Below are 15,007 nucleotides of genomic sequence, written 5' to 3' on the forward strand. Positions count from 1 at the left end.
CATCCATTTACAAATATATCCCGGTCAGGGCCCTGTACATGCATCAGGAGGAAGAGAAGACCAATATGAGTCCATCGCCCTCAAGGAATGGATTCACAAACAGCAGACCTGATCTGAGGATGCAGCTTCTGTTCCGCTGTCACATACAGGCACTGCTCATCCTTCCACTGTTCTCCCTGCGCGCCATGGACCAGGATGCCGAGGGTGATGGCCGAGTTGGGAGGAGGCAGGCAGGCAGGCTCTATCAGCATCTCCCGTTGGCCGGTGACGAGCAGCTGCTGCTGGACACACTCCTTCCACTGAGGCCAGCAGCGCCCTGCCAGGACAAGGAGGACGCTCTCTGAGAAGGAGAAAGCTGGGCATTCTCCGGTGGTCAATTTTTATTGGGGGAGGAGGAGGCAAACTGCGTTGTCCCCTAATCCCTTCTAGAGCATCTCCAGAATCAACCCACATTCAATTCTAGCAGCCCTCAGTCACACAGAAAGGCCTGTTCTCTCATTCTCTTTTCTAATTCTTCAGAAGTAAACCTGGGAGACATTTCCAACAAGAGTTACAATGAGAACTTTTCTGGACCTCTAGCTACTTTTAAACCAGCCAGAAAATTCTACCCAGGAGAGCAGATTTCCCAAACACCAAGGGCTCAAAGTATCAGAGTCAATTCACTCCAGTGAAACAGTCGGGGCACAAGGAAGGGCAGCCAAGGGTGGTAAAAAAAAGCTCTGGGCTGAGGATCAGGAAACGGGTTTGAAAGCCACTCGGTCACTAATTTGACTGATTTTAGAGAGATCACATCTACCTACTGGGCGCGGATTTCCTCCTCTATGAAGGAGGATGTTGACCTAGTTCTAAAAATCTTCCCGGCTCTAACATTACATGTTTTAGGGTCTCTATCAGCTCTGGAGGCGGCTAGGTGATAGAGTGAATGGGGTATGGCCCCTGAAGTCTGGAAATCTCAGCTTGCTAGGATAAATCTGGCCTCAGACACTTACCAGCTGTGTGACCCTGGGCAAGTCACTCAGCCCCATTTGCCTCAGTTTCCTCATCTGCAAAATGAGCTGGAGAAGGAACTGGCAACCACTCCAGTCTCATTGCCAAGAAAACTCCAAATGGGGTTATGAAGAGGCTGATGTGATTGAAAAACAACTGAACAACCAGCTCTGATATTCTATGTTCCAAGAACTCTCTGTGAATCTAGGTAGGAGGACAGTTACTGGGAAAAGGCCAGAGTTGAAGTACAAATAAAAATAAAAGTAGCCATCATTTGGGGCTGTTAATTAAAGTGTAAATACTTTAGAGACCACAAGGTGGCACAGTGGATAGAGTGCTGGGCTTGGAGCAAGATAAATTTATTTTCCTAACTTCAAATCTAGTTTCAGATACTTTTAGTAGCTGTAAGGTTTTACATAAGTTACTTAACCCTTTCTGACTCAGTTTCCTAATCTGCAAAACGATCTGGAGAAGGAAATGGCTAACCACTCCAGTACTCCTGCCAAGAAAACCCCAAATGAGGTCACAAAGAGCTGGACACAATTGAAAAATGACTGAACAACAACAAAATAACTTGTGGACTGGGCTATTTCTGGTTTTTGTCTTTGTATACCCAACTTCCATTTAATAAATATTTGTTAAATTAAATCAACTGACACAGGTTACTGGCTAGAATCTAGAGCATTGCAAGAGATCTTGCAAAAAGACGGAGTCTAGCTGGAGGAGGCAGCTGGGTGGCTAAATGGATAGAATGCTGGCCCTGGAATCAGGAGGAGTCGAGTTCTAATGTGACTTCAAACACTTTCTGATTGTCTTAATCTACTGGAGAAGGAAATGGCAGACCACTCCACCTTCTTTGTCTAGAAAACTCAGTCCTAGAGCCTTAAACTCTAGAGAAGAAATAGGTGGTCACAGCCCTAGTGCTCCATGATTACTGTTTTTAATGTACTTAAGAAACTGGACAATGTGGTCCACAGAGTCACCAAGAATTAGACAAGACTGAACATCAACAGCTATTCAGAAGAAACTGCAGAGGCCATTAAGCAGAAATTGTTATGTGAACGAAGAGGCAATCAGTGATCCTACAGCTTTGGAGAAGGAAGTGCACAAAACAAAGAAAGACTCTTTCATGCACAGATGGGACCTGGTCCAGATGGGAAGAGGCTTGGGATCTGAGGGTAGCCAGTGAGAATCAAGCTACACTCCTTGAATGAACCTCCCTAAGGCCAGAACCTATTTTGTGGGAGCAGATGGGGTCGTTCCTCAGGACACTAAAATGTAGAGGGTGCCAGTAGTACTCACACTCTTTCAGCAGTGTTGAAACAATTGAGCTTAGCTCCTAGTGAGCAAGAATAATTAGTAAAAATAATAATCTACCAGATGGCAGGCTTTCTCCCTGAGTGGTTACACTCCAGGAGAGCTCCTCTCTAGCTCATTTTGTTACCCCTCCTCTCTGGTAGCAAACTCCCAAGCAGTGACCTTGGTATGTTCCTGGTCTTTGTCTCTCCCTCATATAGTGGAATCCCAAGATAGCCCACCGCTGCCCCGCTGAAAGTGTGTTTAAAAGTTGGTTACATGGCATAACTTACGCCGCTTGTCCTAGGGGCCAAGGGTGTAGCAATGGTTCTGCACCTACCACATGACCACACAAAGTTCAGACTCTTGTTGTAATCTGGCCAGCCCAGAGTCACCGTGGTGAAAGGGTCCACATAGCGACTTGGCTTAATATACAGTTGGTTTTTCCCTTTGTCCTTCTGGGAAGAAATAAAGAATATTACCAATGGCAGTCATAGTCCATACAAGAGGCATTATGGTAGAGAAGTGGGTCAGGAAGAGCTGGGATTCAAGTACTAACTATACATGTGTGGGCTGGGTGATCCTGGGTGGGGCCATTTAACCTCTGAGTACCTTGGGCTACTCTTGAAGACCAGAAGTCACAGAGTAAGTACTGATCTACCTTAGTAGAGAGCATTTCCTCATTAAAATGTCCCTACATCAATACATCAATAAAATCACAGGAGAATAAGCATATACACACAAAGTCAGATTATCCTTGTCTGAGAAAGAAACTACCTGTTCTGGTAGCATGATCTGGTCTCCCAATCTCTGAACAACAACAACAACAAAAAGGAATAAATTCACTATGGTTTTCATGCACACTTAGCAAAAAAATCTGAGAGGAGTACCAAGATCAAATTTCCCTGGAACCTGTTTAAAATATTCCCGCTCACCCTGTAAAGAAGACAGAGTTCCTTTTCCATCTTCCAATTCTTTTCAATTTCCTTTTATATGTTGTCTTCCCCCATTAAAATGCAAGCTTCTTGTCTTCCCCTTAAAAGGTAAGCTTTTTGAGGACAGGGATGATCTTTCTTTTTGCTTGTATTTGTATTCTCAGAGCTTAGTACCGTCCTTGGCATATTGTAAGCACTTAATAATAACTGTCTGCTTCCTTCCTTTAACTATATTTTCCATAGCAAAGAATGGGCCTGTGACACTATAAAATGAGTCTTTTGGGTCACACATACAATAGAAAATTGGTCCCACCTCAAAACAGAGCTCAGAAATCTTCATGGCAGCATTTTATGTCTGCATGGCAGCAAAAAAATTAGTACTGAAGATAGTGCCTATTAGCCGGAGAATGACTGAACACTTCATAGGGAATGATTATAATTGAATTTTTTGTCCCGTAAGAAAAGACAAATAGGAAGATTTCAGAGTTATATGGGAAGATGTGTATGAACTGATGCTGAGTTTGTCAATGAACAATGTTTATATGCACATACATACACATACATATGACCACAACAAAGTAAATGAAAACAGTAATAAAACACTAACATTATAAATAATACTAAACAGTCCTTCAACAATATATTGAAAACAATGCTTAAAAAACAAAAAAACTCTGATCAATCTTAGTTTCAGAGAACTGATGATGAAACACATCTCCCTCTTCTCAGAAGAGAAGTGGGAAACTACCAGTTTAGAATACTGAGTACAGCACAGCTTCAGTGTCAGATAGTTTTACGTAACTGTTTTCCTTTGTCACAAAAAGATTCATTACAGTGAATATCACTACAGTGATAGAAATATCTTGGCTAGTGACTGTGGTATGAAAATAAAAGATATCTTTAAGTTTTTTAAAAAATAAAGAATTGAGTTTGATATTTTCAAAGCAGAATCCATCATTCTCTCTCTCTCTCTATGTAAGTTTATAATAGTTCCATTAATTTACATCAGCATCTTTTTAATTGTGAGATTAAGACTTTGAAAAGGACTCACATTTTCCTTCTGGAAGTTTATCTTGATTGGCTCTTGGTTAGCAGGAATTGCTAAATGAGACATATGTAATTGGAAGAAAAGTGGATGTTTTAGTAAGGTTAGCATATAACAGGTGACTCCTACCTCTGTTCCTTCTGATAATTTTCACTGATTATGAGAATGATCCTACTGTAGCAAACATATCTTCTAATTGGATAATGATACAACATTGCAAGTTGTATATCAGAACTATGTGTTAGGAGAAGATGGTACCCTGTCAGGTGGAGCAAGCACACACAGTTTAAGAAAGAAAAATGGAAAAAAAAAACCATTTCATTTACATATGGACACTCCATGATTCATAAGTTCTTGCATCTAAAGTACTACTATATAAATTAACACATAAATTATACATAGCTATCATAGGCTTCACTCCTTTGAGAATATTGGGTTTCATCAAGCTATTTCTTCCTTCCATTGTTGCAGATGCCCACCTTTCTACCTTAGGAACATAAAATCTTGGGATAAAATCTCAGATGTTATGTAATCCCAGCTGTACTTGGACAAGAATCCCCTCTACAACTTACAGGACAAGTGGGAAACCACTTGAGGACTACGAGCCAGGGAGAATTCACTATCTTCTATAGAAGAATCCCATTCTACTTTTGAAGAGCTCAGAAGGGCAAAGGATAGAGCAGATAGAGCATTAGGCATGAAGTAGGAAGGCCTGAGTTCAAATCCAGCCTCATATTTACTAACTCTGTGTGTGTGTGACTCTGGACAAAATACTTAACCTCTTTGCCTCAGTTTCCTCAGCTATAAAATGGGGAGAATAATAGCATCTGCTTTCTGGGGCTGTTGTAAGAATCAAATGAGATAATATTTGTAAAGGGCCTAGCATGGTGCCAGGTACATGGTATACATTTAATAAATACTTGTTTCCCTTCTTCCTCCAATTATTGGGAAGTTTTTTCCTTTAATCAAATCTGCCTCTCTGCAACTTCTACCCACTCTTCCTAGTTATTCCCTCTGCAGCCAAGCAAAAAATAAAATAAAATTCCTCTTTCCCAACATGACAACCTTTTAAATATCTGAATATTAGTATCATATACCCCCTTAATATCTCACTTCCTTCCACTGGTCTTCATGTAAGCATGTTCTTGAGGCCCTTCACTATTCTGGCTGTCAATCCCTCTTTATTTTCTATCTTATCAATGTCTTTTTTTTAAAAGAAGGAGCCTAGGACTAAATTCAAAATTCTAACTATAGCCCAGCAAAGTAACCGCTTGGAGCTATCACATCAGGACTGTGACCTTCTTACTCCTGGAAGCAATGATTCTCTTAGTGAAATTCTAAAGCTGGGTTTTTTGGCTGCCCTATCACACTGCTGACATATTGGGCTTATATTCTATTAAACTCCTAGGAGTTTTCCAAATAAACTGCAAGCTGATAAACAGATGCCATTTAGGAGTTTTTATGAGCAAAAAACTCATTTTTTGGTAGCCAAATAAGTGATGTCTCTTTGAAGTTAATTAGGATTGGAATATGGATGTATAACTGTGACTTGGTACCAAAAGCATTGCTTCTTGACTCAGAAGACTGGGATTCAAAGTCTGATTCTTAAAATCTTTGTAACTTGAGTAAGTGACTAAATCTCCCTAGGCCTTAGTTTCCACATCTATAAAATGAAGTAATTGATCTAGATGGCTTTTGAGGTCCCTTCCAGTCTTGGATCTATGATCCCATGATCTATTTAACAAATCTATAATAACAAATCAGCTTAGTCAGAATGAACATCAGGTTTCATATATCTGGCCTAATTTTTGAGAAGTAACCTCTACTGCCAAAGTGAAGAACAAGAGGAAGACTTTAGCAGACAATGTTTACTTGCATGATAGAGACCTGAAATACCAATGCTCTTAGGGCTCTCAAAAACCATTTACTCCAACTCCCTAATTTTATAGAGAGAGATACTGAGGACCAAGGAAGGAAAGCCACTGATCCAAAATCATAGATATAGAGGATAGTGTATGATTCATTGGACCAGATGAGTCTAGACTTAGAGTATGTTAAACTAGATGGCTTCTGAAGCTATGACTTCATGATCCTCTGTGTCTAAATGCTATCATCTGTAAAATGGAAAGCTTGGACTAGGTGACCTCTGACTAGATGACCCCTTCTAGCCCTGTCTATGATATATCCACAATCCTATGAGTACTTCCTAAGGATGCAGTAAAAGCAATCAATGCTCTGATATCTACAAGTTGGAGTGAATCTGCTCTGGTGTTCCTCCCTGTCCAGAAAGTCTAGGATTTTATGCTATGGGACTTTCATGATCCCATGTGCTCACACTCAGTTCTAGGAAGGTGTTTTCATACCTTCATGGACTGACTCCTTAGCAGATACACTGACTCTCCCAATTATTGAGCTCAGGTTTGAGAAGATGTTTTGAGCAAGCACTGTGACCAAAAAAGTTCCTGCAAAGAAAAGAGTTGAGAAAATGAAGAATCACAATTTGTAACAATTCTACTCACATGGGTTTAATGAAAAAATTTTCCCTGCCTTTGGCCTTCTTGTCCATTAATGGCAGTGCCTGCTTCTTCATCTTAGTTGCTGTGACTGAGACCCTAAATAAGGATGAATTCTGAGATGGCCTGCCACTGTGTGAGTGAAAGAATTGAAAAATAGCTCACACAAGTGAACTTCATTATAATAATACAAATGGTCCTAGAAATCTGTTATATGTTATATGTATGTGTGAATCTATGGGAAAAAAAGGGCAAATTTCTGATAGCCCCAAGGTATCTCTGCCTGAGTGATTTCTTTCTGCTCACAAAGGAAAACTGGGAAAATGAGCAGATGGGGGTCTATCCTTGTGAGTGCCAGCTCCACATTTTTCAAATTATGAGTATTTCCAGGGCAGCAGCAGGGAGTCTGGCCAGCTGCTAAAGAGAACTCTTGGGCTAAGACTGTAGGATCAAGCTAATACCGCTCCTACATTAGTAGGTGACCCACATCTCCATTATACCTCCCATCCCTTTTATGTGTCATGCCCAGGATTGGAAGTTTTTATTGCCTCAGGATGGGATTGCCTGGTTCAGATTCTCTGGAAAGTAACAACTTCTTTCTATTGTACAATAATCACAGCTCCTCTTAAAATGCTTTAAGATTTAGAAAATGTTTTATGTATATATATTTCTATCACCTTCATATTTACAAAAATGTGGCAAAGAAGGTGTTGTTTCCCATTTTATCAATGAGGAGCTTGAAACTCAGAAAGAAGTTTAGTGTCACATAGCTACTAGTATCTGAGTCAGAAATTTGAATTCAGTTTTTCCTTTCCACTGCACCGTGTTGCATTTCACCATACCACACTACTTTGTGGCCCCTTCACCTTCATGGGCTACTTGGCTACTGAAGATAAAAGGGCCATTGTGTAGAAACTAGCCTTAGGTCAGTAGACCTGGAGGAGAAGCTCGATTCACAGATTTATCTGCAAAGAATGACTAAAGATTATGTTCTTTCCTCCCCCTCCCCCCCCAAAAAATACAGTAGTTGAGAATTTACTAGGGGGCCCAAACCATATCTACCCACCCTATATGAATAACCAGAAGTATCTGTGACCCCATAGTCTCCCAGGACTTTCTTCTGTTACACAATTCTGGTATTTTTAAGGTTTAAATTGCACCTAGTTCTAGTTAAAACTAGTTGCTAAAATTCTCCAGCAAGTTTACTGATACTGCATAGTTGTAAGTCTTTCTTCTTTATCCTGAGTTGGCCTTCCTGATTAATTTTTAGGAACCCCTCTTCCCTTTTTGCTACTGGTTCATGATTTCTGTTCTTGGGGATAGTGGAGTTGAGGGAGCTCATGTGTGACTATCACCGACAGCATTTGCCCATATACCCTCCTATGTTTCAATTGGCAGTTTCAATAAAACATTCTAACCTATCATAATATCCTTGTGTGTCATTAATCAAAACTCCATCTTAAATTTGCAATGTGCTGTAGCTCCGAAAAGGGATACAGGAGACATTTTAGTCTATGTAAAAGCAAAAAAAAAATTACAACAGTAAAATTTTATTTTAAAAAATTAGAAGCAGAGAGACTTACATGATCTGATGTTAAGTGAAATGAGCAGAACCAGGAGATCATTATATACCTCAACAACGATACTGTTTGAGGATGTATTCTGATGGAAGTGGATCTCTTTGTTAAAGAGAGCTAATTCAGTTTCAATTGATCAAGGATGGACAGAAGCAGTTACACTCAAAGAAAGAACACTGGGAAATGAATATAAACTGCTTGCATTTTTGTTTTTCTTCTCGGGTTATTTATACCTTCTGAATCCAATTCTCCCTGTGCAACAAGAGAACTGTTCGGATCTGCACACGTATATTGTATCCAGGATATACTGTAACCTATTCAACATGTAAAGGACTGCTTGCCATCTGGGGGAGGGGGTGGAGGGAGGGAGGGGAAAAATCGGAACAGAAGTGAATGCAAGGGATAATGCTGTAAAAAAATTACCCAGGCATGGGTTCTGTCAATAAAAAGTTATTTAAAAAACAAAAATTAGAAGCAGAGTCAAGATGGTGGAGTAAAGGTAAAAATTTGCTGTGCTCTCCCCTAAACTGCTCCAAATTCCTTTAAATAATGATTTTAAACAAATTTTAGAGCATCATAATACTCAAAAAGACAAAGTAGAATGGTTTTTCTGCCAAAGACAACTTAGAAGGTCAGCAGAAAAGGTCTCAGCACTAGGGTGGGAGTCCAGTGTGCAGTCCTACTGCAAACCAGGTCAGGGCAGCCCCAGGCCAGCCCCAGCCCCAGAACCAGAACCAGCAAAGCAGGAACTGGCCAGGGGACCTCTGAATCATACTGTGGTTTCTAGCCCTCTTAGCCCAGAGATTCCAAAGACAACTTGGAAGGTTGACAGGAAAGGTGTGTCAGCAGGTGAGAGGGCCTTGGGAGACCAGCATACCAGGAGTGGGCATGGGCAGCGGTGGTGGTGGCAGCTTGTGGAGGCTTTAGCTCACAGGAATCTCTTTACTATCACTGAGGAAGGACTCTGTTGCTTTAGCATGTTAGATCTTATAACTACAATGGGACAGGGACCCTCCTAAGAGAATTAGAAAAGGGTGCTCCTAGAAGGAGCTATAAAAACAGCTGCACAAAAATTATAGTTGTATTTCATGAACTCCTATAAGATTTTCCCCATTAATATCACCATTTGTAAATTAGCCTGTGACTCTTAAATCTCTCTGATGTGACATACTCTCTTCTACTATCAGAAAGAAGCTATTATCAGATAATTCCCAGATGATTATAAGGAACTCTAAACTCTGTTCCATTCCCCAACTTCTAGGTATCTTTAAACAACCTATGAGAGATTGAGCAGCATATCTTTAGAGAGGGCTGGGACCTGGTCTGCCAGGTGAATTCCATCTGGCTTCTCCATCCCTCCTTCTGAGTTCCCACCTTTACTTCTCTGGTCTCCCTGGAAAACCCCCCAAAAACTGTATTTCCCCTTTAAAAGATCTAGTTTATAATGAAGATCTTTGCTAAATTCTCTTCAGGACTAAGCCCACTCTGAGGTGACTCTCTCCCTCTCCTATAGTGCCTTCCCTTAAATGACACCTTTCTCCTTGTTCTAGCTAACACTGGTTAATCCACTAATCTCCTCGAAGGATCTAACCTGCCAGTCAATGGCATTCCCAGGCCTTATGGAGTCTTCCAAAGTCCTTTCTAACTATATGTTCTCCCAACTCTATTTCATATTCAACATTCCTGGTGCCTATTTTACCTCTTATTTTGTCTGTAAACTCTTCTCCTAAATAACCTTCCTTTTGGCAAAGAGATGGCCATTGTGAATTTGTGACTGAGTTCTTTCGAACTCGGTACTTAATCTCTGATCCAAAGGGGACCATGGCCTCTGACACAAACATGCCCAAGAAAATAGGGAAGTTACATCCATGTATGAGTGTGCCACATACATGTTGCTGACCTAAGGACACAGAGTCCTATCATCACCAGCTTCTTCCAGGCCTTACACAACTCACCACACAGCATGGTGCTCACAACTTCCCTCAGAACAATCGTAACCAAGAACTGAAAATAACCAAAAACGCACATTGGAAATCCCTGAGGAAAGTCTTACACCTTGACTGCAGTGCTCTGACAATCTTAACTCTGCTTTTAGATAGCTTGGCCAGTAAAATACAATGAATCGGCTCAATCGCTTTATCGGGTCTCCCTGCTTTCATCAGCTACATCTAGCAGCTTCAGAGTAGCAGAATGGTTGGAATATTCTCAGGACTAGGGCTACTACTATTGCCAGCTACCACTTTCTCCATTCCCTTTGACCGCCCTGACCCTGTCTCTCCTGACACCCTGACCCATCTCCCTCAAAGCAAATCATTGTGTGTAGTTATTTGAGGGTCTTCTGTCAGACTATCAACTTCCTGAGGTCAGAGAATCTGCCTTGCTCTTATTCTGTGATATCACACATTGTGCAGGATGCTAGGACCTTAAGGAGGAGCATTGAGCACAATTTTGTTATTGTTATATTGTTGATAGGATTGGGAGGGAAAGTGAAAAGGATTCTTTAAATCCATATTTTTTCTTCCTATATCATAAAAGCAATTTTTGAATATGGTTCTCAGTCTTCTAGCCTAGAGTAACAGAGAGGTTTAGGTGTTGTTTTTTTTGGGAGGGGGGAGGACAGTATGTTTATACAGTTGTGCCACTTGAAAGAAACCCAAGAGATTTAAATCTGTTCTTACAGAAAATAATAAATCTATCATTAAGCATATCATCAATTCTTCCCACAATCCCACAGCCCTCTCTTTGTGGAAGGATGTCAGTACATTGGTTCATCAAAGGAAAACCAATGGTAAGGGTCAGGTTGCTTCAAAACATCAACAGAGCAAGCATTCTATAAATCTTAATATGACATACCCTTGGCTATTTATTTAACCCATGGTTTTTAATTAAAGCATTTGACATGTTAATATAGCCCATACTTCAGGGAGGAAAATGACAAGTTAGGGAGGCAGAATGCAGTAGAATGTTCTATACTGGGAGTCAGGAGACATGGGTTCTAGTCCCAGCTCTGCCAAGACAAGCTTAATGACTTTGAGAAAGAAAAACCATTCCCTTCTCTCTGAGCTTCATTTTTTTTCACGTATAAATTAGAGAGTTTAATTAAATGGACTCTTTTATATGAAAGTAAGGAACCAACAAATAAGCATTACCTTTTGCCGGAATGGGGATGCTGTAAATCCTGGATTCTTTGCCTAAATACTCTCTCACATAGGAGAAATTTCCAGTGGCTCCTGTTACCTCAAATAACAGTTCCTCAGGGGACCCCTGGGCCATAGATACATTAATGAGAAGGTCTTGTCCCAGCTCCAAGTGGTCAGAAATCCAAAAAGCCTGGAGACCAGATAATGGCTCAACGATATGAACAATGAGGTCTCTGGAAAGTTTGGAGGTGGTGGTGTTGCTGACTGCTTGAATTTTCAGATGGTGAACTCCTGGCTGAAGCAATGGCTGTCCTGCACTGACCAGAGTCAGGTTATGTGGGATAACGCCTTTCTGGATGGAGGATTCTGTCAGAGTGATGTTATCTGACAATATTGTATAAGTTATTCCAGTTCCTAGGTGGAAGAAAAGAGTTTTCATTACATTAAAGCCATAAAGCACACCACTATTTATTTGTTATCTATCTCTCTGCCTCTACTTGTTTTTCTATCTAGAAAAATGGGTCTCCTCACGCAGGTTGAAAGTGCAGTGGACACACAATGTAAGGTCCTAATTTTTTATTTATCAGCAGAGAAACTCTAATCTGCTGGTTTGTTCCTTCTTAGGCAGCCAACTGGTTCTCACCTTCCAAGTGAGACTCTTCATAATTGTGCTAAACTTAGTGGGAATTCCAAATTGGGTTTTAACCCTACTACAATTCAGAACTCCTTAGCTCAAGTGATCTACCAGCCTTAACCTCCCTAGCAGCAAGTATGTGTCACCACTCCCAGCACTCCATTATATTTTCAGGTGCTTATGGTATAAGTATAAATAGCTCCACAGACATCCACACATATATCAACTTTGGTTACTGTATTTATCAAACAATTAGAAATTTCACAAACTAGAGTTCTGTTTATATTCCTGTTGTCAATGATCATAATTTGTTAGTTTTAAGTAAGATTGATTAAACCCACTATGAACCATGAATAAACGAAAATATATTAGGATCTCACATTTTACATTTCACAGCAAGGACAAATTTGCTGACAGGGTCATTTCTAGAAAATCCAGACTAAAACAAATTATTGTGTATTTCTTTCTGCAACATTTGAATAAAGACAAACTTAATATTAAGAGAGATCTCAAAAGGCAGAAGACATTTAACTTAAACAGAATATGTGGAATTAGAGAAGGCGAGGTTCTATTCATTGCTTTTATGATGGAAAATTGTGTGCTCTGATGGTGGTGAATTTCTTATTTACTCAGCTGGCTCTCTGAAATACTGCTAAAGAGCCTAATTGTAGTGTTATGAAAGCCCCTCAAAGTGCAGAATGATGAAGCCAGAGCCAGTTCATTTGCTGATATCTTGACCAATTCATAAGATCTTTTGAAACTTATACTTGAAACTTGAAAACTTATAGTGATTATCCTTGACATCTGAACTTTAAAACACAACCCAAATTCATAAATTTGATAATAATTTGTGCTACCTAAATTATCAAGAGATCAGTCTTTAGTCAGAAAGTGCATGCACCCTCATGTGCACACACAGACTCCGTCACTTTTAAACACCGGTAATTTTCCCTCCTCTTTTTAATGGTGAAATCTTTCTTTAGATTATACAAGATTACATCCCCCCCATTTGATGTCAGGGATCCATCAGCCTAATTCTGAATGAAGAGTTCATTAAAATAAAAATAGACCAGTGTCCTTGCGTGTGTTCAAGGATGTCATTTTCCTTTGGGTCTGTTTCCTCATTGGTAATTTGGAGATGTTTATATGTGCATTATCTATCTCCCGGGGCTCCTATAAGGAAGAGTTTTGTAAACTGTGTTTGGAAATAGAAGCTGTTGTCATTTTCTATTTCAGTTTTGCCCAAAGTTGGTATAATTACTCCCTTAAGAAAGTGCTCATTGGGAAGGTGGTAATTACTGCCCCCTTGTGTCTATATGGGTCACTTACTCACCTTGGGAAACACATCTGACATTGTAAAGATGGTCAGCCTTAATTCACTATCTTCCCCATCACTCCAGATACAAGTATCCTACATACTTTTCTGCATAGAACACTACCTCTGAAATCAGGGGTCCTGGGTTCAAATCCCACGTCTGACATTTACTAACGGCATGATCTCAACAATATCACTTAACTTCCCTGCAGCTATTCCTTTATCTGTAAAATGAGGGAGTTTGTCTAAATGGCCTCTGAGGTTCCTTCCTTGGACATACAATATAGGTTGCTGGTCCTATGATTCTGGGTTTAAAAAAATTTCACATAAACCTATTAATTAAATACCTATTAAATAAAGTCCTAGCTAGACACAAAAAGCACAAAAATTAAAAAAAAAAATTCCTTGTATCCAACGTAACTGAGCTAGCAGGAATCTTACCTCCATCAAGTTCAACTTGTATCCATAAAGCAGCTCCATAGAGGGTTCTGCAGTGGGAGCTGATTTCCGACTCCCATTGATTATAACATCCAGTCACACTGAGTTTCTCCATCTTGTCCTGCACAGTCACTTGCCTCTGGGCACTCACGTGCCACTCACTGGCTGTACACTCCACGAAAATAGTAAACTCTCCAGGAGATGTAAACCGATGAGTCACATTGCTAGACAAACTGCTGGTTTAAAAAAAAATCAGACATGTTACAAACTTCCCACTTGTTAGAAGAAGCTTCCATCATTCACTGCACATCTTCACCAGGATGAAGAACTGAGGGAGAAGAGCCTGATCAAAGGCCATGCTATCGCCAGAAAACTACCACAAAACCATATGCAACCGGATTCCTGTTTTAATGCAAACACGGATTTAAACTGAGAAATCACAAGTGCTAAAAAAAAAAAAAAAAAAAAAAAAAAAGATAGAGTAATGAGAGGCTAAACTTAGTATCACTTCACTCACCTGTCTACCAAGACCTAATGGGATTAGAATCTGCCTCAACAGAGAAAGAGGCAGTGTGATTTGTTAGAAAGAGTCCTGGCTAAGAATCAGAAGACCTGGCTTCAAATATTGACTTTGATACTTACTAATTATAAGATCTGAGCCAAATCATTCTCTTTTTCTGAACCTCTAATTCCTCCTCTATAAAATGAGGCAAATAATAATTATATATCCTTTTTTAGTAATAGTATTGGGAAAGTATTTTTTATACCTTGAAATATAATAGAAATGGGAACTATCATTGCCATCATTATTAATTGTATTTAATTTTATGTCATATAATTATTAAATCATTAAATATATTCATTATAATAATGATGGATAATTATGTTAATGATGGTAATTATACTAATTTATCTACCTGTGCAATAGTTTGCAGAATATTAAATATAAAAGGCTAATAGCAGAATAGTGACTTGTCTTAGGCTCATTTCTAGCTGAATCCCAGGGAAAAAGAATGAGGTAATAATAATAACAACAACAGACTGCTAAGTGGGGCACAGTGCTGGGCCTGGGGGCAGGAAGACTGAATTGAAATCTGCCCTTCAATACTTACAAGTAAGTCACTTAA

At 39.8% G+C, this 15,007-nt stretch overlaps 1 protein-coding gene across 1 annotated transcript in view; it reads right to left on the minus strand.

The window, feature by feature from the left end:
* Nucleotides 1–15,007, minus strand: part of PKD1L2 (polycystin 1 like 2) — a 135,544-nt gene that overhangs the window by 104,672 nt on the left and 15,865 nt on the right. The window contains exons 6-11 of the mRNA XM_051973592.1: nucleotides 13,884–14,104; nucleotides 11,503–11,907; nucleotides 6,627–6,725; nucleotides 4,270–4,319; nucleotides 2,624–2,741; nucleotides 109–316 (exon numbers count right to left, since the gene is read on the minus strand). Coding sequence (XP_051829552.1) covers nucleotides 109–316; nucleotides 2,624–2,741; nucleotides 4,270–4,319; nucleotides 6,627–6,725; nucleotides 11,503–11,907; nucleotides 13,884–14,104 — 1,101 coding nt within the window. The remainder of the gene's footprint in view (nucleotides 1–108; nucleotides 317–2,623; nucleotides 2,742–4,269; nucleotides 4,320–6,626; nucleotides 6,726–11,502; nucleotides 11,908–13,883; nucleotides 14,105–15,007) is intronic.

Source organism: Antechinus flavipes, chromosome 2, assembly GCF_016432865.1.
Source record: "Antechinus flavipes isolate AdamAnt ecotype Samford, QLD, Australia chromosome 2, AdamAnt_v2, whole genome shotgun sequence".
Classification (NCBI taxonomy): domain Eukaryota; kingdom Metazoa; phylum Chordata; class Mammalia; order Dasyuromorphia; family Dasyuridae; genus Antechinus; species Antechinus flavipes.